The following is a 26,238-nucleotide window of genomic DNA, read 5'->3' as shown; positions in this document are numbered from 1 at the left end:
TGTGCCTGGAAAAGCTGTCTAGCACTGGGACAGTAAGAGTTTCCATATGACAGAAACTGGATGGAGGCGGCTCCTTCAAGGCATAACACCTCTGCAGCCAAACCAATGGCAGCCCAGACTTCCTCCTGTTTTGCCCTTGTGCTTATAGGCAGAGATCCAATGATCTTTGGGACTGTGAAGTTAAAATATTCTGGTATAATCTTCCATAGCTGGACTACACTACAAGTAACATTTAAAATTACAACATGTTTTATCCATATTAAGGTAACCATAATATTCAGAAGTGCAAAAATCTAATCTAATTCTTCTTTCTGAATACTTTCTTTGTGTAAATACTACTTTATAAAAATGCAGAGTACCTGTATAACTAACCAAGGTAAAAAAAAAAAAATGACAGCAGCTAAGTGCTTGAAATTCAGACCTCGAAGTGTTCTGAACATTCTCAAAACTGCAGATTTTCCAAAACCTTTAGCTCACTATTGCCTTCTGGCAAAAATATCAGTAGGATAGGAGACAAGACTCTTTTCTCAGCTGTTTACTATTAAAAACTGGAAACAGCTTTGGAGAATTATGACCGATATTTCTTCTAAAAGCCTACTAAACTTTTAGAACACCACACTGGATTTAACAGTTTTCACACTTCTACACTAAATCAATGCAACAAAGTGCCACTACAGTTACAGTATACAACACCTGGCTCTGCCTATGTTTGACTAAAGAGAGATCTCAGGAGAAAAACACACACACAAAAACAAAACAAACAAAAAACCAACCCTCAGATTACTAATAAAGTTATATAAGAAAACATTATACCACCCTTGCTTCAATGTACATCTGGTGCAAATTATGAGCGACTCCAATGGAATCAATCACTTTAGAGCAGCTAAACAATAGAGATTATCAAAATCTGATTTTTGACTAAAGTAATCTAATTGTCTGTACAGCACGTTTTATAGCTAAGCGCTTTTGCAAGCATAAAGACAGAAACACAAGTCAATGTTCAGGTAGGTGACAATTTGCATTGCAAGTCTGAGATGAGAGCCCTGAACAATAAAAAATAGAACACACAGTTTAAGACATCTTTACAACATTACAATTGTGGATTGCTTTGGGATAAATCAGCTCCAAAATTCTTATAAACACAAGTCAACGTGGCAGTCAAAGCAGCGCTAACAGAGTAGTGCACATATATCCAAAGTAGCTCATCTGCATCTCTGCAGCCTAAAATATCTATCTAGCCTAGCTGCACAAGCAAAATATACATGAATTCATCCACGCTAAAGACTAATCAGTAATTGCAGCAACCATTCCCCAGCTGCCCAGGGGTAGCAATGCACCCAGTCTTCTCAGGTTCATGCAGGGTGATATAAACCTCAGCAGTATCTCAGCTTGAAGGAGTCCTCAAAAGCAGCATCTCAAGCCACACAAGCACAAAAGGCTCCAGGATTCAGGAGCCAGAATCTGAGCCATTAAACCTGACCTGGATATCCACATAAAATTATAGCACTTCTAACGTGTTTCAAATTATGTCTCTACAAATTCAGGCACATTGTTTTCTAAAAGAAACATGCCAAGTCATAAAAGCACTCGATGCAAAATATTCACTGTTACATTATTACATTATTTAGTTATTACATTAACTCCAGAACAGTTTTTAGTATGACTACATTTCTGTATCCAGTTACAGGCAAAGGATTAAAAAATCATATATTGTTTTTCTGGTAATATAACTTGCAAAACACTGAAAGCCAAGCAATCTGTCTCATTTTAGAACTCCCCCAAAAAACTCTTAAAAAGCTAAATTATCATATCTCTAACACTGGCTTATGGGTATATGTGCTCGCTCTTTTACCAACATCAGCCTGAAAATTGTTTTGAGTCTTTCTGAAAAACTAAAGTAAATCCTGAAAACCAAGATTTAAATACATTTTATATGTTTAGACCTGTGTAATAAAATGTCTAAATCCCATTTTGCAGAATGTGTTGATATAGAGCATGCCTCCTTTGCTCTTTTTGCAGGACTCTCTGTGATAGATTCTAAAGGTGAACTTGGGAAAGCAGTGCATGCAGGATTCACTTTACTAAGTACAAGTGTATTTGTGATCATCACGTGACATCCATGGCCAACAACTTATAATGAATGTCCAATAGCAATTTCAAGGGATTTTATATCTGTCAACTAATGTCTTAATAACAAAAATACATTTCCTTTAACATAACAATATATTCAATAATTAAAAATTCAATAATTTAAGGTCAGGTGTAAGCCATTCAGGTTCTTCTGGAAGACTATATCATCCACTTACTATACTTGAAAAAGTTAATTTGCCTTTGTTAAAAGTACTAGAGACAGAAATTCTTAATATGCTATTGCTTTACATCAGAAATTTGCAGAAGTACAAAAAGGGGGGAAGGTAGGGATGATAAGGGATTCAAAAGATGACTACTTAACTGACCTGTAATATTTGATCACAATGTAAAACAGACCCATCTAAAAACACATGCTGTACTAAAATAAACGTAAGGCAAATCTATTCTTACATTTATGATGCACTTTTTGCCCCAAGACTAGCTTTGAAAGGCTATCAACCCAGGGAACATTATTATGTGACGCATACAAAAATTTTACAAACTGGGTAAAATATTTACCAGGTGATATAGGTCTGCTAGAACTTGGTGAGGGTGTATAAGGGATAGGACTGGACACAGTGCGAGGTCTTAATCCTTGTGCAGACATCTCATTAAAATATCTAAAAAAAAGGTAAAGAATAATTAGATTAAACCTTTTAAAACATGCTATGCTTTAAATATTTCACTGTGCATTTTGAATTCCTGTAAGAATCATGTTAGATTAGTGTAGGACCAGTCACCTTTAGGAAGCCATGACAGGAACACTCTCTTCATGGCTGAATGTTCTAATAACGGCTTAGATTTCCATGGAAACAGCCGGACTCACCTTAGTCATTTGCAGTTAAAACTGTACAAGCTGTACACCGTCAGAATAGTATGTATTAAGGTCAGAGGTATAAATCACATCAACCGATCTGACCTATGCTGCAGTCCTGCATTTTACATATAATTTCTACATTGAACTCAACAGCTTGTCTACCTGGAGCGTATCTCCCAGAAAGGGAATCAAACGCTAATTTGAAATCACAGAAAGGGGAGAAAAGCCACTGAAGTATTGAAAATTTGTTCCAACAGCTGGTCAGCCTCACAGCCCTGCTTCCTATTTGAATCCGTCTACTCTCAACGTTAAGCCATCTGCTCATCACGTCTTTTGCCATGGAAACAGACAGACATTTTGAATGCAGCACTTTCACCTGTTAAAGATGTTTGCAGGCTGTGTAGCAAGATGACTCCCACACTTCATTTTGATAAAATAAACAGGTGGCATTTTATCCCACCCATAACTAGTTAGTGGCATTGATTTGTACTTTCTTCACTGAATACAGTGAAGTTTCTTCACAACCATCACCTGCTAATCCATTTTAATATAAAAGGAAATAAGAATCATACCAATTGCTCCTACTTGCCACTCACTGTTTATATATCAGAAGCAAGTTAATGATTTTTTTTTCCAAAGCACTATGCTGGCAGCTTTTAAGTTGACTTGCTTATGCACACTCCCTGGAGATTTTTCAGTCACTGTCTGGATTACAGGTTTCCCTTCTAATTTCCTCCTCTACCTGTACATCAGTGCACCCAGAATAACATTGCATTTATCTGTGTTTCTTTACTGGATGCAGCAAAGCAGAAGATAGAATTAGCTACCTAAATACCCTCTGACTCTTACTTGTCTTCCCTTCTACCGTTGTGCTGCCAGAAATTTTTAGTAGTTACACTTATTTTCAGATCACAGGAAAACAAAACAAACAAAAACATGGGGTAGTATTAAGAATTTTCATATTCAGTGGAACTCACAAAAATTACTACTTTGAGTTCTGTATGCCAGTTCTCAAGCAATCTGATGCATGCTTTGATGCTGCATCTAATTAATGTTTAACCACGATATTCAGAGTCACTAAGCCACAACACTTAACAGAGGCAGTGCACTGTAGTGATGCTGAAGTTGGTTTAAAATTGGGCAGATAAGGTAGTAACAGTAGCTACAATAGAGAACAACAGCTGGTAAATTAGAGTTTGCTTAAACATAAGTTTTCCAAAGAGCTACCAATGGCAGGGTTAGCAAAACTGAACTGACTAGGCTACTTCTATAGCACTCAGTAACTTGCAACGCAGACAATAATTGTATTACAGCAACGCTGTGATCTTTGTGGTTTAATCTTATTTTATTCTACGTGAAGACAATTTTCTGTAAGTCATCTTAGTTACCTGGATTGTATCATATGAAATAGCAGCACACCATTAATATGCTTCTTGGTTTTACAATTTTCCTGTTACTGAAGAGAGTAAGATGGAGGACTGAGAAAGCAAGGCTACTGCTAGTCAGGAGGAAGAAATTTTGCAAGAGCTGTGCATTTTGAATTCAGTAAAGCATCTTCATCTACTCTATAAAAAATAAGTATCATCAGCTAACAAGGCAACTGAAAAAATGGATATCTGATCTGTCAGCACAACCAATTTTAGGAAGACAAAGTAAGCTGACAAATTTCCGTTTTTAAAAAATTACTGCACGTAGTTCTACAATTTTTGTCTACACAGTTCTCTTCTAAGACTAACCACTCTAACAGCTGCCTCTTCCCTCACTTTACTTTATATTTCTTACCATGCAAACACCCATTTTGGAGTGATTCTGTAATGCGTTTATAGTACCAAAATAAATCAACACGACAATCAGATTTCTTATTTTTTTTTTCTACATTTTATTACTACCTCTACCTACAAAAAGTTGAAAAAAAAGTTAGAACACTGGAGTTTTCAAATGAATACTGATGATTCACATGAATATAAATGTTGACTATTTCTGTAACAACATAAATATTGGCAGAAAAGATTAGGCTAATAGAATTAGATTTGAACATGAGAACCTCGTGTTTCTAACAATAATTAATTCACACAGCATTCACTACATCGTGATACTAGATGCTACTGCAATACACGTCAGTTGCCTAGTATCTCATTAAAATGAAAATATTACCTTGAATTTTAAGGGCACTCCTTGAAACAAAGTATCTGGTACTTTATTTTCTGGTAAATTATCTCTCATAACAAATATACTGATGACCCAAGAAGAAGCATCTTACTATCAGAAGAATACACGTCACAGAGTGAGGGTTTTTTGTTTGTTTTGTTTTTTAAGTACCGCTATAAATCCAAAATAACGTAAAACTATATAATAAGATAACGAACATTTGATAAGAACTAAGAATGTCCTATTCAAAGTAGACTTAAAACCTCTTTCAAGATATAACACTGTCATATCACTATGATGTTAGAAAATAAAAGGCATCATATAAAACCATGAAAAAAATTCAAGGCTATTTCTAAGGTCACTGCAAGTAATGCAGCTTGTAGTAGAGAAAAAAAAGAAATCAAGGATATTATGTTTTGGACATCATGAACAAACCCACTAGCTCTGGAAATGCTTCTTCTCTCTAAAGCTTTATACGCTATTCCTTTGGATTTGGCAGAATGCTTTCTATCTTCTGCAAAAGAAAAATTACCCCAAGTAAGTATATTTTTCCTACCTCACAGAATTCATTGCAGTTACCAAGTTAAGTGAAAAACAAAGGTACCATGATTTAATTATCTTGAAGCTCAATCCCACGGGTATGTTTATTTCACTATACACTATTAAAACCTTAAACAATCTTCAGAAAACTATTTTAATTTTCACTGTTGTAATAGATCTAAATTCTAAACAAGTTTGATATAATTCTACTAAAGACACTCCTGGACCATGTTGAAATTTGAAACATATATTAAACCCATATCTAAGTTACTCATATGAGTACTCATTTTCTAATATTAAAAAAACAAGCATGAGCATTAGTTAACAAGCTCAATGCCAACATATCTGGACAGCTAGAAAATACACACCTTTCATCGTCCATTTCTAAGCTGGATTCACTTTCTGACAGTTGCCTGCAGAGTGCTTCCCTACGTTCCATTTCCCTCTGTAATTTTCTTTGAAGCCTCAAGTTTTCTTCTCTCATATGTCGCTCCTCTTCTAAATATTGTGCCATCTTCTCTGAATCTGAAATTCAGAATTCTGTTAAAATTTGGTTAACATTCAATTTCACAGACAGGCACATATGTTGTGCCTAATTTTACCCCAGCACTTCAAGAATGAGGGAGTAGAAAATGTTCAGGATGGATCACTCGAAGTTCTCACCTTTAAGTCATTACATCAAAGGCTAATTTGTAACAGTAGATACTAAAATAAATTACTGACAGCAATTTTGTAAATAAGGATAAAAAGAAAAAACTTTCAAGCATTTACTTAAATGAATTTGAAAAGCAGAGAAAAAGTGAAAGAAAATAGTAAATCAATCAAATCAATTCCTGCCCCTTTAAAGTAATGCAATTACACATCTACAGAAATATTACTGTAACAGCAAAGAAATACTTTTAAAGGTTTATTTCCATTTCAAGAGAGGAATCACAAAACAAGTGCTGAAACACAAAATACTCAAACTTGTATTAAATTGTTATCTTATAAATATTCTATAGCATGCATTCAATTAGATTTCATGATAGAGATGGGCCAGCAGGTCATCTACCAATATTAAAAGTCAACAAGTGGTTTACTCTCTACATCAAAAGACAATCTGAGTTTGCAATTCTAAACTGAGTTCAGCAAACATTACTTTAAAAGACATTTAGCAGACCATTTAAGTGATTAAATTATATCACGGAAAGCTATGCAGCATTTTGACACATTATTTAAATAAAACGGAACATTTGAAGAAGACTTATTACACATACTATGTATTTTGTGAGGTTTTCTAATATTTGATCAAGTATACAGTGAATTCATTGGTATTTAAATAATAATATGATCCATCACTCTTTGTGCTCATTTCTTTATGCTGTACCCTTTAATCAAAAGAATATTCCTATTTCAGAAGACTGTTCCTGAACCATCAGCTATCATGGCTTGTCTCTTTTCAGTGGAAATACCACTTGTAAATGTAACAGTATCACTTATTTACAGCTATTATTATATCAAAACAGTTCCTAGAGTGGAAGTAAGTGTTTTAGGAAAATGAAATGTTAATACCAAAATGAGAATTCAGTAAGCAGACTTCGTAAGTATTTATGAATAATAGTAAAGGTTCTCAAATGACCACATATTGCAAACACGAAACTTCCTCCTGAAAGAAAGGTGTATCAATTTCATCTTCTGCTTTACCGGCAGCCCACAAACCAGTATATCCACAATTTCTATCAGTACTGCTGTACATGCTGCAGCTCTGTTTAACCTATTCACAATAGAAAAGGGTACTTCTAAACCTAAATCTCATTTTCTATAAGAATTTGACTTCAATTGCTTCAGAATTTTACTCTGAATTACAGTATTTCAAAAACAAACTACCTGAAAACAGCAAAGAACATGTGAAATGAAATTAATTAGGTCAAATTTGTACAGAGTACTTTAAATCTAAGGCCTTGCTCTCATTCTGAAGAGAAGTAAGTGAAGGCCACAGTGCAGAACTGGCAAGTACAGAGATTAGCAGCCCTTAGCTTCTTTTAACTGACACAAATTATTAATACCACAAACTTGTGCACAAGGCCTCTGCACAAGAGCACTCTCACGCCATCTCTGCCCATAAGGAAGGCTGCTGCCCCTGTGAGCTGTCTCTCTGAACAGGAGCTGAAGCGCTGCAGCCAGCCCCTCAGGACCAGCACCACAAAGGGGGATGACTGCCTGCTTCCTGCTCTCCCAAATCTGTCCGTGTAGGCAGGCACCTCCTTATCTCTCAGAGAGAATACAACACTACTGACTAGAAACTACACTACCAAAAAAGGCAGAACTGACAAACCTTAGATAGAAATTTTAGATTTAGGATGAAGGGATGATGGAACAGCATAGCAGATTGCAAGAAGGCACAAGTGATCTTTCTGCCACCCAAACCCCCCTTCCCTCCCCTCAAGAGGCACAGCAAAAAGCAGGCCGTCCACTTCTGGACAAGGCTCCACCACACCTCCCACAAAAGAAATACACAGACTTCTCACAGCTATTTCAAAGGGATCTTACTTAAGGAAGAACAAAATAAGATTACTCATTTTGCTATACTGTGAAGCCAAATCAGCTGCTTGAAAAATTAGTTTTTAGCAAAGCTAAAATTACCTCAGCACAGCCTGCAACCATTAAATGAAATTCTTATATACAACTGAACTTTACTTTGCTAGCCATTAATTCTTTTGAGTAATTCTTAAGTTGTATCTGGATTCTTACAATGTAATTCTTAAGTACGTTTTAAGGAATCTGTGTGTTGAAATACTGCTAAAGGTCTCTGGGGAAAAAAATAAACATTTTTATGGCCCAAATATATTCAAGAAATATTTGGCAATTTTTTCCCATTCTAGTAAAGCTAAAAAAACAACACCACATAGACCCTCCCCCCCAAAAAAAAGACACCAAAAAAAACCAGAAACCCAGCAAATAAATACAGTATAAATACATTAATTACTGCAATTATGAAGCTGTCTTAGTCCAAACTTGTCCTATTTTTTCACTTGTACCTTAAACTCCTGAAAGTCTATATAAAAATCTTACATTACACAGACTTAGAAAGATTTAAAACGAGTTGTTTACTCACGCTGTAACTGTGCAGCCCTCAGTTGTTTCTTTAACCTCTCCACTTCATTCTTTAAAAACCTGATGTGTCTCATCATATTTTCAGGGGAATCTATCTCCATTGATATGTCTCTGGGTGATGGCGGAGCAGATACTGGCTGGTCTAATTTCTCCTGCAAAATTCTGAATGAAAAATAGCTTAAACTTTACTTTCAATTTAAATGAAAAGAAAACCCCTTAAACTCCCCAAAAAGACATTACGAGGCTTTGGCAGGTATGTAAGATTTATGCTAACTACTGCATTTGTTTAGGAAAATTTCAGGAGGATTAATAATGTGTTGTTTTTTTTTAAAGCCAAAAATACAAAAGGTAAAATTTGTTGTCCAGGGACAGATGGATTTTCTAAAATATTCACGTGTTGACACTGCCAAATATTTCTGCATATAGCTTGAGAAAAAGCAAGTTACAGACTTCAGATAGTTACCTCGGTTTTATACTCAAACTGTACTTAAGCCCCATGATAATTTCCAAGCAAATTCATTTAATCTCTTCCAAGTTTTTGCATTTATGTTCTTAGAGGAAGAATAAACATTCAAGATGAACAAATGAGTGTAGTTTATCTATGGTGAAATACGAGCTTTTCTGCATTTTACCATTAGCAAAAGAGAGAAAACTTCATAGACATTTTCTGAAGCAGATATTATCCTCCTTTAAAGTATCATCAAACAGAAAAATATTTCTCATCACATTGTTCTTTCCATACAGTTGAGGTTTCAGATACCTCAAACACCTGACTGCGTAAATTCAGGAGTAATGATCATTTTTCATGATGAAACAAGCAGATAGTACATATTAATGTTTTAATGAATATTTTTCAAGTTAACACGTATTTTTCAGATGGAAACTGTTCTTCACCAGAACCATGTTGACTGGCCAGATCCAAGGCTGCACTGAAGAACAGGGACAACAGCCCTATGCAAGCACAGCTCTTCGCATGGCCTGGTATTTATACACACCATTCAATGCAGTACTAAAGCATGGTCTTCGACTCCACCTATCTCCCAGAAAGAAGGCACACCATCTGAGATAAATTAAACCAGGAATGGTTTGACTTAAAAAAAAAAAATTCAAAAAAAAAAGCTTCAAAAAAAAAAAGCTTCAAAAAAAAAAAAGACTTCAAAGCTATGATGTGCAAAAATCCTACCAAAGGCCCATTCACTATGGATTTACCACTGTTGAATATTAAATGTAGCTCTTCAGAGCACTTTCCACAGGGCTCTGTAAAATAGAACTACAAGAACTGCAGTTCATATAGGTTCAAGTCTCCAGTCAAGATTCACGGAGTCAGACTAACATAACTCTCCTAAAACATGTAGTAGAAAACAAGGAATTAGTCACCTCTTCTCCCTTATTGCCCCCAAAACAGAGTTCTTATAATACAGCAAAGAAAGAGTCGCTTTAATATGTATTTTTAATCTTAGCTTTCCCAAGAACATAAAGTATCTCTGTCTTATCTTCTGTTGAAGAAGCAGCAGGAAGTTTCAATGACATGAGTACAAACCACTGAGAAAAAGCTGAAGTTTTCTTCAAGCAGATAGGGAAAAAACAAGAGGTTCTCACATAATGATTACACTAAAATACCATGTTAATTTCTTTGGGCCATCAATAGAAAGCTGACCCAAAACCAGAAACTTTAAAAACTATCAACAGTTGAAGAAAAATCAGCAAATTCCTTTGAGTTTTCCCAGATCATTTTTATACTACTTAGTTTCATCTAGTGTAGGCACTCAAGCATGTGGTATAGGGTAAACAAGGAGCTTTACACCTGTGTTAACCTCCAGGTTTTCACAGATGAAATAGCCCCTGTATGACAGAGACAAACATACTTAAAACTAGAAGGTTAAGTATTAAATCATCCATCTCCCGCAGTAACACAGTGCAACAAGACAAACCGTTTTTCTGCTTCAAGCTTATCCATCCTCTTCCAGAGACGATTCACTAGTGCTTCTTGTTCTTGTTCCAAGGTATTTTCAAGGTCAATCTTCTCACGTCTTAGCTGCAGAGGAAAGCAATGAATTAAAATGATGGGAACATTATTTTTTTTTTTTTTGCAAGGAATTATCATTAGAAAAGATAATTGTCTTAGAAGAAAAATAAGGCTTTCACATGATGCTTTAAAACATCACGGCAAATGCATAGAAGAGACAAAATTCAGGCAAAACACACTGGTCACAGAGATTTATCTCTGGAAAATTTAAGAGATTCATGAGTTGCACAATTATCGTCATCTTAACAGATTTTTTTTTACACAGAACTTGTTGCTGCTTGCCAGTAAAGAGGAGCTTGAAACCTGGACACATGGTCACTGATGTCACAACAAGCTTATTCAGAAAGGTCTCCTATTCCACAAGCCTCTGAAGTTCAAATGCAATTTACAGTTCACTATTTAAGCACTTATTCCTTTGAAAAAATTTTACGTTAAAAGTGGAAGAATCACACTTATGTAAGCCAGAAACAGAAGAAATGCCATATCTGACTTGTGTTAGAAAACATGAAAAACAGAAACAAAAAAAAAATTGAACTGCCTTCAGTGATACAGCATCAATCCTTACTAGCAGAAACAATTTAATTTCTATCTCAGCAAAGACTTTATAAACAACACTTAACCTGGCATTTTTCACGTTTACACTAGAATATTAAGAGGCACATCTGATCTTACTCAGTAACACTGGCAGCTGAACTCCAGGAGTTAATATGACAAAACAGATGTGACAATCATTGCCTTTACAGATGGAAAATACCATGAGGTATTTTTCCCAACCAAGCTGTAGTTAACACTCACCACCTTCCCAATAGGCAAAAAAAACACATTACAAAAAGAAATACTGCAAATAGATTAAACGATTTCCTCACGTGTTTATTGCATCACTATGCCTGAAGTGCTGTTACACCATCTAAATCCATAAGGGCCACGTTCTAGACTCTCAATTAATATTGAAATAAACAGAATTTACACTTACGCACTTAAAGCAACAGTAACAGTTTAATCAGTGACTGCACAACTTTATTCTTCAAAATTTAGGGCAATTAAATATTGTAAGTAAAAATACATTTATATTGATGAGTAATAGGGAGCACACTTAGAAAAAACAGGTTTAGACAACCTGTCCATGTCTGCATTTCTAGATGTACATTAACAATTGAGGGAATTTAGACTTCAATAACACAAGGAGCAACAATGTCAGGAGCAACATGGTTCAGTCTTACATGAGGGATGAGAATTTGTATCCTGACTTCTGCCTTGCCCACAGCAGCAGGAGCTGGAATGGTACAAAGGCAAAATGCTCAGCCCCTGCAAAGAGACAGTGATTTGCAGCTCAATAGCCAGCTTGGCCAACGCTTGGGGCTGACTGAGTTCAGAGGGAAGAAAGTGCACAAAATATTCTAGGAATCTGCCCATCGTGCTCCTATATTACCAACACACAGATCTTCACTACATCAGATAGCTATCTGTACAAACACATGATGAAGAAGGTTTGACTGCAGATGACTAATTGTACAGCAATGGTTTTTGCATCACTTCAATGCCGTGTGGTTTAGACTCATCTGGTCTGACCTTCGTAGTCTATTTTACAGCTACATTATTGATCTAGCACCAAACAAGAATACAAAGGCATACTAGTGAAAATAAATCTATTTCATTTAACAGTAGGAAAAAAGAGCATACTGGAATTTGGAGACAAAGCAAATTATTTATAAACTCTAATTTGAAAAATCTAAGATTACACTTAGTATTATAGCAGCCATCACCAAGGCAGCAGAGTCCATTATTAATTAGGCATCTGAATGTAGGTAAGTATGCACAATGGCAAGGTCAAATCATCAGGGACAAGAGACAAATGAGTTCTATCCTGAAGGCTGACAGAATTGTTCTGATGAAACACCAAAGACAGTGGGCTGTGAAGGAGATCTAAAACTCCACTTTTCAAGAAATATGAGAAAATACTGGAAACAAGTATCCTCCTTGTTAACTTCGAGTCTTTTCCAAGTTCCTCCCAGTGTCAGGATATTATAGCTTTAATGAATTGAACCTACAGAAGAAGCCACTGCAGCATGCTGAGCAGAGCTGTGAATTCACAAAGAACGTAGGTATATTTGTTTTGTTACAGACATTTCAGGTACACTTTAAAATGAAGTCTAGATCTAGTCAATGAGTTTGTTTGGAACTTGATTATATTTTGAACAAAATAAAACAGGGTGGGATCACATCTCAACACCAAACTAGCAGCTCTGTCAATACTTGCGTCATTTTATATGGGTTCAAAATTATGTTCCAATCAAATATCATTTAATTTTTTAATTATCACAGTAGGGAAGTGAGGAAGTATTGCTTATTATTTTGGACCTTAGTCTTCCCTTTAGAGGAAGAGAAAAATATCCCTTTTAACCTTCCTCACCATCCCATTGTATTTCTCTTTGTCTCTCTAACACTTACTTTACTTCAAATGCAGCTAAAATATCCACCGTATGTGTATTCCTGCATTAGTGCTTATTGAGTCTTCTTGCCAACTTACTGACAAGCAGAAGTGTTTCTTCCTAAAATGATGGAAATCTTCCAAATCAGTGAAAGTTGAGTATGATTTCAGCGTAGTCCCACTATCCCAAATTTCACTTATTGGCTTCTCATCTGCCCCTCCCTGTTTGTATCTTTAATTCTTTGCTGCTCTCCAAGAATATCTTTACAGAAGATTTCACATTTCAAGATCTTCTCCTTTCAAAGGAGCAGACATAAGAGATGATTATTACCAACTTAATTCTTATTTCTCATCTAACTGCACCCCTTCCAGTTACGTACTGTACTGTATGAAATACTAAAGCAGTTAAAAAGGGTAACAGTATGACTATATACACTCGACCTCTGTAGGACAAAACTGGCAGCTATTGTATTTCCCATCAAATCACTGAACTACATCACAGAAGAATGGCACTGTTCGTTTTAACTAAAACATTCTGTTAATGAAACGGTCACATGTTGCAAATTTCTTCACTGTTAGCCTTCAGATAATAATATTCTGCTTCTTGAAGCTGATTTAAAGAAATCAAATCAGGTCACATATGAAACTTAAGATGCAACCTTACTTTTTGAATTAGGAATAACATTCTACGTGACCATCACTGCTACAAACCAGCTAACTCATCACCTGTGCCATAAGCATTCCAGATGAGAGAAAGCAAAGGAGGAAGGAATCAAAGCACAGATAATTCATGTTCCACATTTAAAAAATAGTAATTGGTGAACATGTTATAACTGTCTGATCACTGGTTACAGTGATAGAGATCTCATGAAGTGAAAAGTAATGCCGTTCTAGGAGGTTACATTCAAAGCATTCCTGGAGTACTCCTTCCAAGTCTTGTTTAACAGGGCTCTTGTTGAAGAGCTGTGACAATCCCCTCTCCTTAAAATTGCTCTGCTCACAATTTTTGGTTGCTTCTTATTAGGTACAGCACATGCCCCAAGAAAGCATGCTGAAGTTCAAAGTAACTTGAGATTTATTGTATCTTACTGCAAGAGGAAATTAAGATATACATTGGATTACACTTATATACACACGGACTTTCAAAGTAAGACTCGAAACCAACTTTAACACCTTCTTAATTGAAGTAAGATTTCAAGATCAGGTATTTGAGAGAAAGACTTGATATCACCAAAATGAACTAATTCATCACTGAACTTCCACACTTCTTTACAAAAGAAGTATTGTTGATATCAAATGTAGAAAAAAAATCAAATGTTACAATTTCACAAGTCTCTGTGTGTCCATAACAATACAAAAATAAATACTATTAAAACACCAGCTGTGGCTTGTGCTTCTATTTCAAAGACTAAACCAGCTTAATTTGCAATCTTACTTTGCATTCATTTCAATTTTGATTATGTAGCCACCACCACCACCTTGTGGCTAAGAGAGTTATTTCGATCTCATTAATTTCCACGCTGGTTAAGGATTTGCTGGCAACTACATCTTCCTACTTCTTTGTTTAAGTTCGTTCCACAGATCGACCTGTACAAAATGTTAGCGTAAGAATTGAGAAAACCCATTTTATCATTAAGCTAGCTATTAATTTACCTACAATTTCATCTGAAATAAGACGGTCAAATAAAAAAAAGGTAGAATTTCAGATTATCAGCAACATAAAAATTACACATCTGATAAGAACAGCAAACAAATTCTCAGGAATAATGTACTATATTTTCACCACTCAAAATTACTGGAATTTCACAAACTAGAAAAACTGAAGTTCTTTAATAAGCCTGTATTTTTTCATCTGTTTGCCTTCATATTAAAATGATTCCTACTAATGCCACCAAGATGCTTTGATACACATGCCTAAAATTTGACATAGAAGCAATCCCTAAGTCTAAATTTCCAGTAGAAACAAGACCAAAACAAGTGGTATCTTATCTCTCCTCTTCATTGCTCTCTCCAGGGAGAAAGGGAACTGGACATAGTCAATCTCGAATCTGTGAGTATACACAGAGCTGACATCTGACAATCGAGTCTTGTGCTACCCAAGCTACCACAAAAGGGTGACCTACAGCACGACTAGACCATATGTATATGGTTTACTGTTGTGCCTACCTGCTATTAGAAATGACAGTCTTTCTCAACAGTAGTATGACAGTGGAAGCTGACAAACAGCAACAAGAAGTATAACTTACAAAAAAGTAAGTTGCATTTGCAAAATAGTCACAGCTGTCCAGCCAACATGAAAGCCTGCATTAAGGGTACTAAAAGTCATAAAGGCCATGGGAAAAAAAAAAAGTTTTTCATAATAAATTCTGTTAATGCTGTACTGCTTTGACTACAAGTTAAAATCACTTTCTTTTAATTATATTGTTGATATTGGCCAGTTTCTTACAGACTTAAAAATAAAGTCAAACCTAATACAAAATAAATAGACTTTTTTTGAATCCTTGTTTTTGTTTTACAATCATATAATTTTGAAAGCGAGGAGTTACCTGCTCCAGGGTGAGCTGCTTCGAAATTGTATCATTTTCCAGTTTTTTAATCTTCTTCATCAGTTTGTTCACTTGAAATTCCTGTTCCTGTTCTAGATGCTGCTCCAGTTCAGCTTTCTCATGCTGTAGCTAAAAATTTAGGAGATATGGAAGTATTTTAAACAGAAGTTACACCCCATTTTTACATTTATTTACATGTTGATTCTTACAGAACATTAAATTCTCTATTGGTAATTCTTCTCAAAAGACTTCAAAATGTACAGCGCACCCAACAGTCTTTCCTCAACAAGCTAAAATTCATTAGTTCATTAATTCAGTTCATTTTTCTGCTATTTGGAGACAAAATAGTCTGAAATGTAGCCTGGCAAAAGATTCAGAGCAGAAATGCGAGTGTGGAGAGAACAGAAGACAGACAAACAGCTTGGCAACATACATATGGAAGAAGTCTACAGTTCAACTGTATTTTCAGGGCTTATCAGTACTAAGACTTCATTTTTCACATATTAAAGTAAACACCAGAATGGTGTGTAAAATAAGTGAGTTTTCTCCATTCACTTAAAAAAAAAAAATCACACTTTTCTCCAAAAATTCCTTAAGTTCACAGAAATTCCCATGCACTTGAGGAAGCCAGTTGGACTACAGAGCAATAGTAACTGAGGCTACTTTGGCCACTCTAGGTTGAATGGTTGGGAAATTTTGTTAAACTCTTTAGTCAAAAATAAAGCCGTTTCTTTTCTTGCGTGAGAAAACGCAGAGCTGCTAAGATTTTTCATTAGAACAAGAAGTTACATTCACACTTATAAATCAAGATACAGTTTGTGTTGTTTGATAAACAACAAAGCAATTTTCTTGCTTCAGTAATGGAGTTCAACTTGGTTGGAAAAAACAGTCTTCATATGAACAGGATACCATTTAGTTTTTCAATTTTCTAAATCTCTCCTCTACCCCATCCAGCAGCCTCAAGTTTAAGACTGAAGACAGCCAAGGCGCACAAGGAGCAAACAGCATGCAGATGACCTAGCTCAAGGTGCTCGCACTTTCATCAATCTTCACTTTGCTCTAGACACTTTATTTCTTTCACCTAGCTAAAAATTGAAATCAAAGCCAGTTGCTGTAATCAGCTTATATTTAGTTAGCAAAATAAACTGTGTGAAAAGGCACGTTGCCAAAATCTCTTACTCAGCCTAAAGCCAGATGCTGCTAACAAAGTGTCTGGTTAGGGGCTGCTAGCATTTGCAGACAGTTTAGTGAGTCAGGCTGCTGGTATGGTCATATGAAGGTACCTCAAGCCAACTTACCAGCAAATACTATTTCTTGCTCTCATGTCCTATACACAAATGCAATTATCATATTTAAAACAAATTGAGCTGTGAGAACAAAATCTTGTTTGGCAAATCATTTCTTCTAAAGCTTGTGTGGAATTTGCATCACACAGGAACTGATGAAGCTTGTTAGATCTATAGCTGCTGTGTAGCATCTATTAAATCCTTTCTTGGGAGTGTGAACCGTAGCCAAAGGACGATTCTAGCTGATCAAAAGGCTAATAAGTAAAGGCAGGAAAGATTGACTACAGGAACATTTTCTATTCTGATTTGAACATAAATACACCAGGAAGTAAAATGACTTATTCAAAGTGGAAAGAAAAGAGTACTAGCACTCCCCCAAAACACATGTTAATGGTATCTGTCACTCACAATTCTGTAAAATCTTCCCTTTCACTGGCTTTGATCAGAAAAAAAAAAATTTAATGCTGAAAACCTATCACTGAGAAACAGAATTGCTAACACTGAGACAAGGTGTTTATTTTCCTTAGTAAAGAAGTAGAGAGAGCATTTTCAAACTTCTAAATTTTATGCAATTATAGTAACAACTGTTTACATACACACGTATAGCTGCCAGCTGAAGAGAAGGAAAAAAATGTTAGAACACATCACCTTCAGGACAATGCCTTACAGACCCTGAAATGCATGTGAAAACTGTAGGAGAGATACTGTAAGCATTTACACAAGATCAGATATGGACTTGTGGCAAGAGAGCAAATACTTTAGAGAAGTGGGCTTTCAAATATAAAGCTTAACAGTAAGAGTGCACACTTTACTTCAGGCAAGTTCTACACAACTACAGTAATTTCCTCTTCTCTCTACAGAGATGATTCCTGATACAATGTAGGACCACATTTTCCTTACTTCCTTACTCTACGACCCTTCCCTGGGACAGCTGGAAGTGTTATCCTGAAATAATGGAGCTAATGGATGAAGTTCCCTTTTCAAAAAAAAAAAAAAATACAAATCTCACTTGTCCCTCAGACTATGACCTTGTACACTGTCCTAACAGTCTATTTTTAGTATTCCAGCCCTTAAAAGTTGTCCAATTCCTCCTCTGATGCATCCGGAAGGTCCTTTTTATTAACAAATTCCTACCAGTGTGACTCCTCTTTACATGCAGATGTTCATCAAATACATGATAGATGAGCTGACTCTGTTTATTTCACACAATTATTATTTATTTGCATCCTCAAGCTGACACATGGTGTTTTGGAGAGCAGGAAGGGTAATAGCTTATGTCAACATGCTTACAATTTTTGAAAGAATTGTCAAGAATCAGATTTGCATGAGAAACCTTTCACTATAGCTTCCCAACTACTTAATTCTCCTGACTATTCATTACACTATTATCTCCATAAGTCTTAACATTTTACTTCCAAGGCCAGGTACTTACTAGGAGCAATTTGCACTTCCAAAAAAATAATGATATGGAAAAATCTGTGATTTTGAAATAGACTGCTGGACAACTTAAAGAATAATTGACTTTACAAATTAAAGCAATATTAAAAATTGATTACTCTTTAGAGTAGCCTCGTTTCACAACAGATGTGATTTTCAAGATTTACTTCTTTAAACCTCAAAACAGTAACTCAAAATTCCATGTACACAGCTGCAAGAATATATTGTGCATCGAAACAGTTCTAGTGATACTCTGTAAAATGCTACCACTATTCTCTAATGACTAGGAATCAAGGAGCCTAAAAAAATACTTGTGCCCAACTTTTCAGGTGCTTAGCCAGGCAGACAAAAATACAGAGTATGTGGGAAAGTATAGTGAATTTATATAAAGGCTTATAAAAGCTGTATCAGGAATGTATATGATGAAAATCTTTTGTTTACTCCAAAACATCTATGATATGGATACTCTCTTTTATATCTGTCACCTTCAGTCTAGAAAAATCAAAAATTATCCTAATCAAAGGAACTTTAACCAGCAAAAACATACAGTTATTTATTGGGCTTGTAGAATCAGCAAAAGTTAATGCCATAGTTACAAATGGCTATTATCAAGCAATAGTGTACCACCAGAAAGCCTGGCCACAGGAAGACAGCAGTGTTCCAGTGGAAATGCTTTTTTTTTTTTTTTTACATGCTACTATGTATGTTCAGAATCAGTCTGGCATACACTGAATGTTTCAAATTTAGTTTCTTACAACTACATCAAAAACCTGATGTAACGTAATGTTTTGTAATAGCAAGGCACATCATGCTGAACTGGGGAATTCTCGCTGGGCTATTAGTGAGGGGTGCTGCAGCTCGTGCTGGCAGACAGCTTTCACATGTCAAGCGTATCAGCGTTCTGGGAGCTCATTCCTGATGCTGCTCTGAATACCAATACATAAGCCCCTACAGCTGTGAAAAACAAAGGACTTTCAAAAACTGTTACCTAATGATATTGGCCAAAATTACAGTTCTAGTGCTATCAATTTTGAACACCGGTGCATTTTAAAATTGTCACCTTTTAAAATCTGGTTGACATAAACACATTTATCAAAAGCTGAATGAGACTTACTGGAAAGTCACATAAAACAAATTTTGAGATACTGTTCAATAAAAGCACGCAGTGGTCAGAATTTTACCTGTAGTTATGGCTATGTTGTTACTTCCCTTCAGCAGGAACTTGCGGCTTGCCTACTGAAAGCTGGATAATATCTACTGGATGATGATGAATCCAAAACTGAGGATTTTCTCCAGATGCCAAATAAAAGGCTAGAATATCCTCATCAAGTTTATGACTTCATTTTGCTTCTCTGAATCTTTCTCTCAATAGTGAGAATGAAGCTATACCTGAACTTCCAACGGGTAAACAGCATAATGCCCTAGAATTATGTCATACACTACAATGCAGCACACTTTTGGCCATTTTGAGGATCACTGATTGTTTACACTTTTCCCTAATTTGGGATGACAGCCAAAGGATACTTTCCGAAAGCCCACAGCAGAAAATTATAAAAATTCGTTGTAGTATTAAGTTGACAATAAGTTTGTATTTCTCTCTGTAATGTGCAAACCTACTTTGTATAATACTAACATTTTAAGAACTGTTATAGATACAGCTTTAAAGCAATCTCTCACTTTCCAGAATGTATATGACAGTTGAAGTCTAGGAAAAGGCTAAGGTAATCTTACCAGCAAAGTGTATTTTAAGCAATTACTAAAAATTAGTCAATTTAGTTACTGAAGAACCTGTGCAGTACACATTTGTGCAAGTCTAAAATCCTTCAGTCAAATCAAGTGTAATTCATGCTTTTCCTTTTAAAGTGTTACTTTGCTGCACACAATGTAGTGGTATGGCCCCCAGCAACCTGCTTCTGTCACTGATTTCTACATAGCCCTTTCAAACAACATTGCCTGGCATATCATTTCTTCCTTTCCTGGAAGAGACTTTAGTATGAAGATTTTTCTATAACATTGACATCTTCAAATAGAAAAGAACACTCAATATCTCCCCACGCATACCTATTTTTTTTTCTTTTTACTACCATCTGCTGCTTTATTTTTTGTGAAAACGTATGCTTTAGAAAGCAAATGCAAATCTTATTCAGAAACATTTTCATCAGTCCTCAAAGACAGGGAAAAAGTAAATACAAGATTGGGAAAAGTTTTCTTGATGCTTAACGTACTACATGACATTAGGCATTACATTGACAAAGTCACAGAAGTCCCAGCTTTCATTAAGGAAAGTGTCAGATGGGATTAGCTCTAATTGTTTTTTAGACACAATGCATTTCCTAACTGCAGGGCTAAGCATGTCTCAAGTCTTTAGCCACAGAATAGAAGAAATTCTTAGAACACACGAATCAGGTTCTTTAAACTCAACTAGTTTTTCATGGAGAGGTTGTAAATAATCACAGGGGAAGAGCCACAGTGGGTCTCATTAACGATTCACCTAACTTACTGCCCTGTCTCCTTCAGAGGACAATAGCAGATACTTAAGCATGTCTCTCAGAGCAGAGCAAGCATGTACAATACTTTCCACAAATATTCACCTAGTCTCCAAAAATTAGCAGCATGGGTAATCAAAAGAAGTTTCTCTGTCATATGTCATTACAGCACCTTAAACTTTTTACTTTTACCACCCAACTCATAATAACATTTTGATTAAAGAGAAGGAACTGTTTTGTTAAAAGTATGGATAAACTTACAGATAGTCTCCTGGCAACCTTCAAACATCACTGCACATTTTTATATGCAAAGTTTAATATTTCAGGACTCCTTTTAAAAATCATATACTCCAGGAAAAAAAAAGTGTCAGTTTCACTAACTTTTAAAATTAAATAGCAACTATTCTGTTGAACAGTTAGCATTTACTTTAAGTTACATCTATTTCTTTGCATCTCTGTGAAAACTTTCCGGTTCTCAACAGTATGCATTTGGAGATGCAAACTCTACATCAATGTATTAAATAAAAAAAAAAAACAAAACACTCACTACAGTTACTGTACTTAGCATTTATCAAGTGTCAGCTCTAAACAGCTACAACGTGACCACGTCCCTCTGGCTGCAGTCATGCTAACAAAATCAAAAGTTCAACCACCATTCGGCCCTGAGGCTCTTGGGAGAAACATCAGCAAAGGAACCACTTACCTGCATCAGTTTTCTTGAGAGCTCATTAGTGAGAAATTCCTCTTCCTTTTCATAGTTTACTGCAAGTGTTTCTTTTTCTTTCTGCAGAGCTTGAATCTTCTTAAACAGAGTATTACTGATGAATTCCTCTTCCTGCTCTGCCCTTGCTTGCTGTGAAATAAAGACAGTTTTAAGAAAGGAAGCAAGTTTCCATGTTAAAAATTACAACTACTCTGTTCCCCTTTATATTTCCCTTCTTCTTCCCCACTTTTTCTTAAATCTTGTCCTTTCATCTTGGAGAACAGTAGGATGAATCTAAGTGCTGTTATCTTTTCTAGCAGTACAGCATCTTTCTTTTTATTGCCCATCATTCCACTTTGGAAACTACACTGATGGTTTAAAGTGGCTTCTCCCAACCAAATGCATGAACACCCCGACCTTTTAGACTTTATAAAAAGATTACTGATTCAGAGATATCAACTTCTACCTTCGTTATTCCTAAAAAGAAACAAAAAAAACCACAAACTTCTCTAAACGTTCTCCAATAAGAGCTGAAGCATGGATCTGAGACTGTGCTGCATTCAGCACTGTGCCTTCTTGTTAGATCCCTTTGATTACAGCACTGTTCTCTAGGAGTCAAATAATGTGTTTATCCTTTCATGCAGATATGCCTTGCTTCCCAGCCACCGGCAGCACAGTTCACATCATGAGGATTTCTGCTCAACCACCAGCCCAACAGGAAACATTCTTCTACTGCTCTACAGCTCCCTCACGAGGGGAGTGTAGGGGCAGGCGCTGAGCTCTGCTCTCTGGGGACAGCTACAGGACCCGAGGGAACAGCATGGAGCTGGGATAGGGGAGGGTCAGGCTGGGTGTCAGGGAAATGGTCTGCACCCGGAGGGTGGTCAGGCACTGGGACAGGCTCCCCAGGGCAGTGGTCACGGCACTGAGCTGCTGGGGTTCAAGAAGTGTTTGGACAACGCTCTCAGAGATAGGGTCTGGTTTTGGGGTGGTCCTGTGTGGAGCCAGGAGTTGCACCCAATGTTCCCTGTGGGTCCTTTCCAACACAGGATATTCAATGATTCGATGATTATTTCTCAGACCTGCTCCCTCACTACATACAAAATCAACTTTAAAAAACAAACAAACAAACAAAACCCCTGCATGCAGTAGTTTTACCCTGAGGATTTCCAAATTTCAAATGAGGAGAGCTCTGTTGGAAATCTTCCCCATGAAGAAATCACTAGAGAAGACAATTTCCTTTTCAGCTCTCCTAGACTACCTAGGCACTGCTACAAAGAAAGGCAGCTCACTAGCACTGCAATTCAGATGTTTCTTTTTCTTTTCTTTCCTTCTTTTTTTATTGTAGACTTCAGAAACTTCATAAATGGAATAAAGAAGTTCTCTTGAAAGTCTGCTCTGATAGAGCACAAAGGGTATTTCATATGTGCAAATGAAAGGTTGCAGCTACAGAGGGGTGAAGCCAACTCCTGATTCCACAATCAAAGGACAACCAGCCTGAAACAATGAGATGACAAAAACAGAGAATTCCCAAGCCACAACTTTTAATAAATGAGACCACGTAATGTTAAGGAATATTTTCACTCCCTACAATTAAATCCACATCACCTGAACTGCAGATGTGTGATTTGCCTTGATTCTAATGAAGTAGAATGTATCTGAAATAGAACGCAGCTTATAGCTAGCAATACATAAAGATTCACTAGGTTTTACTGTGGTAAAATTTGAGAGAGAAAAATTTAAGAAGTAACAAAAAGCATAACTGGAGTTTTACTGAAAGTTTAACTTCCATAATCTTCTGCCCAAAACGTGCCAGAATAACCATCTCTTTATACATACTGCACAATGGAAGGCACTCAAAGGATTTCATTGTGCCAGTGATCTTTTAGCCGTAATGATGTATTCCCTAGTATTCCAAGAGGCAATTACTTAACCAGAGACACGTTCCGTGCCAACAAGAAAAGTTCCTTAAAGAACATAACTGTCTTTAAAGCTGGCAGAACAACAGGGACAATGTAAATATCCTCATCGTATCTCCAGTACCATAAAACCTAGAGCAATAATTTGGAAACTTATCAGTTGAGTCCTCCCTCCATCTTTCTCTTCACATCCTCATCACTGCTTTCTTGAGTCTTCTCCCATCTCTACTGCTTTTGTGTCTTGGCCCTTCTCATTATCTGCTACCAGTTCCCCTCTCCCTTGGCACAAACCCAAGCTGAGGGAGGGGAGAAAAAGACAGAAAAAGAAAAAAAAGATCTGGCTTAGTTTATTAGCTTAGGTCCTGCACAGCACCTCTTTGCTAATGCTCTAATGTTACTGCATCTCACTGGCAGAGAACCCCTACTCCAGCACGTTTGGCATCGGTAGCATCACTTGTCACATCAGGACAATATATGGATGCCCAGAAGGTTTGAAGAAATACTAAAGTGTCAGCTTTTAAAATTTTATGTCTCAGAACTCTACAACACAAGGAATCTAATATCTCAATAACACTATCACTTTCTAAATGTGGCTTTACTTTGAGCTACTAACATCTTATGTCTTCAGAGAAATGTCAGAACAGAGTAAACAAGTCAAACTGCAAGGGTTCATTGTCCTCAAATCGTTAAAATTCATTTGTTCTGTTCCAAAACCATCTCCTCCATTGTCTTCACTCCACAGGATTTCTACTGGTGTCTGCTTTTCAATGGTTCAAAGACAATAAAACCGAGAAAGACAGACCAGGCATACCTAAAATTAAATTAGAAATCACTGGGTTCTAAAATAAAGAGGCAAGGTACTTCTACTTAGGTTTCTGTTCATTTCTAACTTGTACCAGTTTGCTCTGCACCCATCTAAAGCTCTGACACGAGAGCACTGCAGCACTGACCTGAAGAGCAGCACCCCGTAGCCAGATGCTGGTGGCACATTAATACTGGGTGCTTAGGTCAGCATGCCTGGGAGCTGCCAGCATCCCTACCCAGCCCTGGGCAAACAGCTCTGCCCCTCCTCAGCGCCTGCACTGGAGCTGAGGCAAGCAGGCAATGGGCCAGAGCAGGCAGGAGGAGACACCCAAGCAGTCATCCTTTCCTCTCCTCCTCCCATTTTTCTTTCCGGGATCAGCTTCCTAAACTGGCTTACCACACAGGCAGAGCTCTGGCACGGGGCCATAAGGACCGAAGGGCCACACCTTCGGCCTGAGGAGGCTGCTCAGGAACAACCCCGCTGCCCACACTGCGTAGGACACCGGCTTGATTCAGGTGGCTCAAAGGAAAAGCTGAATAGGATTACATCTGCCTCCAGTACACCAGAAACATATTCCTCAGCTAAACAAACAGGAAGCCTATAAATCCAAATAGGATCTGTAAATTCCAGATATCCATACATCAAATGTAATACAATGAACATCCTCTGAAATTACCCGATGGTCAGCAATTTCAACACAAACTATTAGTCCAAAAAAAAAAATGCTACAGTTATGAGACTGGGTATAAAAAGCACAGCAAGTGTTACCATATTTCTTCTAAATCTGCATACTTCCATTCTGATTCTTTCCCTTTATCGTGTTAATCATTACACTGGAGATAGTTTGACTATCTTAAATGATAAAATTATTCATGTTTATCTTAATAATGCCTGAAATCTTGGAACTATTACTCATTTAGCCCACAGTCAAGCTGATGTTTCAAGGCAGTAAAAAATGTTTTTCATCCTATTTCCTGCACAGACTGTCACTGTGATATTTTTCTGGTCATATATATACACACTGTGTTTCCATACAAACAATCTGCCTCATTATGAAGTATCTGCATTTGAAAAGAGGCCCTGATAGGATCTGCAGAAAATGAGAAAGGGTGAGGAAATCAGAGACAGTGGGTCTGTGAAGGTACAGAGTTCGTGGTTCCTGTTACTCATATTACATTCAACATCCACAAACAGCAATTCACTTCATTCTGTATACCAGATTACAAAACAAATTGCTGAGACCCTGAGTGATATAAAATGATAACACCGTCTCAGTCAGTCTCTGGAAACCTGAAACGAGCAATGTGCTTCCAGCACAGATTTCCTGCAGAAACACAGCCACAGCCACCTGTCCCCATGTCTCAAACTCACAGGACTGCACGGGCACACCCACTGAGGAAAAACCTGTAACTACTGTGGTCGAGAACATAAAGGTCAAAGACTATCATGTTATTTTGCAAGAAATAAAGGATGAAGAGGGGATTTTAAAACGCTCTTATGCACATGAAATGCATAGAAATTCTTGTATTTTTTAAGATTTTTTTTCCATTTCTATTGCAATAGAATGGGACATCCTGATTACTAGTAGAGCTGATGTGTGTTGTAAAAAAAAAAAAACACATCCTTGTGAGTTTACAACCCAATGGGCTGCTTTTTAAAAGAAAAAAGAGACATATTTCTCTTAAATTGTATATAGTAACTGAGTATAGCATTGAGAAGTGAATCTCATCACAAGTTATTTTTCCACATGCTGCATGCACTAGTCTAAACTGAAAAGTTTAGGTTTAACTTATTGTTACACTGTCAGCTTTTCCTGTAAATATATCTCTAGCAGACAAAGTGCACGCTGCTAGATTTTCCTCTGCCCACTTGCT

The 26,238-nt window shown here is 36.6% G+C and overlaps 1 protein-coding gene across 1 annotated transcript in view; it reads right to left on the bottom strand.

Moving 5' to 3' along the window:
* The window catches only part of CCDC6 (coiled-coil domain containing 6), a 44,769-nt gene that overhangs the window by 4,233 nt on the left and 14,298 nt on the right, over positions 1 to 26,238 (bottom strand). The window contains exons 2-7 of the mRNA XM_035539702.2: positions 21,641 to 21,790; positions 15,729 to 15,857; positions 10,660 to 10,763; positions 8,730 to 8,890; positions 6,004 to 6,160; positions 2,650 to 2,750 (exon numbers count right to left, since the gene is read on the bottom strand). Of these exons, the coding sequence (XP_035395595.1) occupies positions 2,650 to 2,750; positions 6,004 to 6,160; positions 8,730 to 8,890; positions 10,660 to 10,763; positions 15,729 to 15,857; positions 21,641 to 21,790 (802 nt within the window). The remainder of the gene's footprint in view (positions 1 to 2,649; positions 2,751 to 6,003; positions 6,161 to 8,729; positions 8,891 to 10,659; positions 10,764 to 15,728; positions 15,858 to 21,640; positions 21,791 to 26,238) is intronic.

Source organism: Cygnus atratus, chromosome 7 (assembly GCF_013377495.2).
Source record: "Cygnus atratus isolate AKBS03 ecotype Queensland, Australia chromosome 7, CAtr_DNAZoo_HiC_assembly, whole genome shotgun sequence".
In the NCBI taxonomy this organism is placed as follows: domain Eukaryota; kingdom Metazoa; phylum Chordata; class Aves; order Anseriformes; family Anatidae; genus Cygnus; species Cygnus atratus.
The sequence above is the reverse complement of the archived record's forward strand: the minus strand, read 5'-3'. Positions and strand labels throughout refer to the sequence as shown.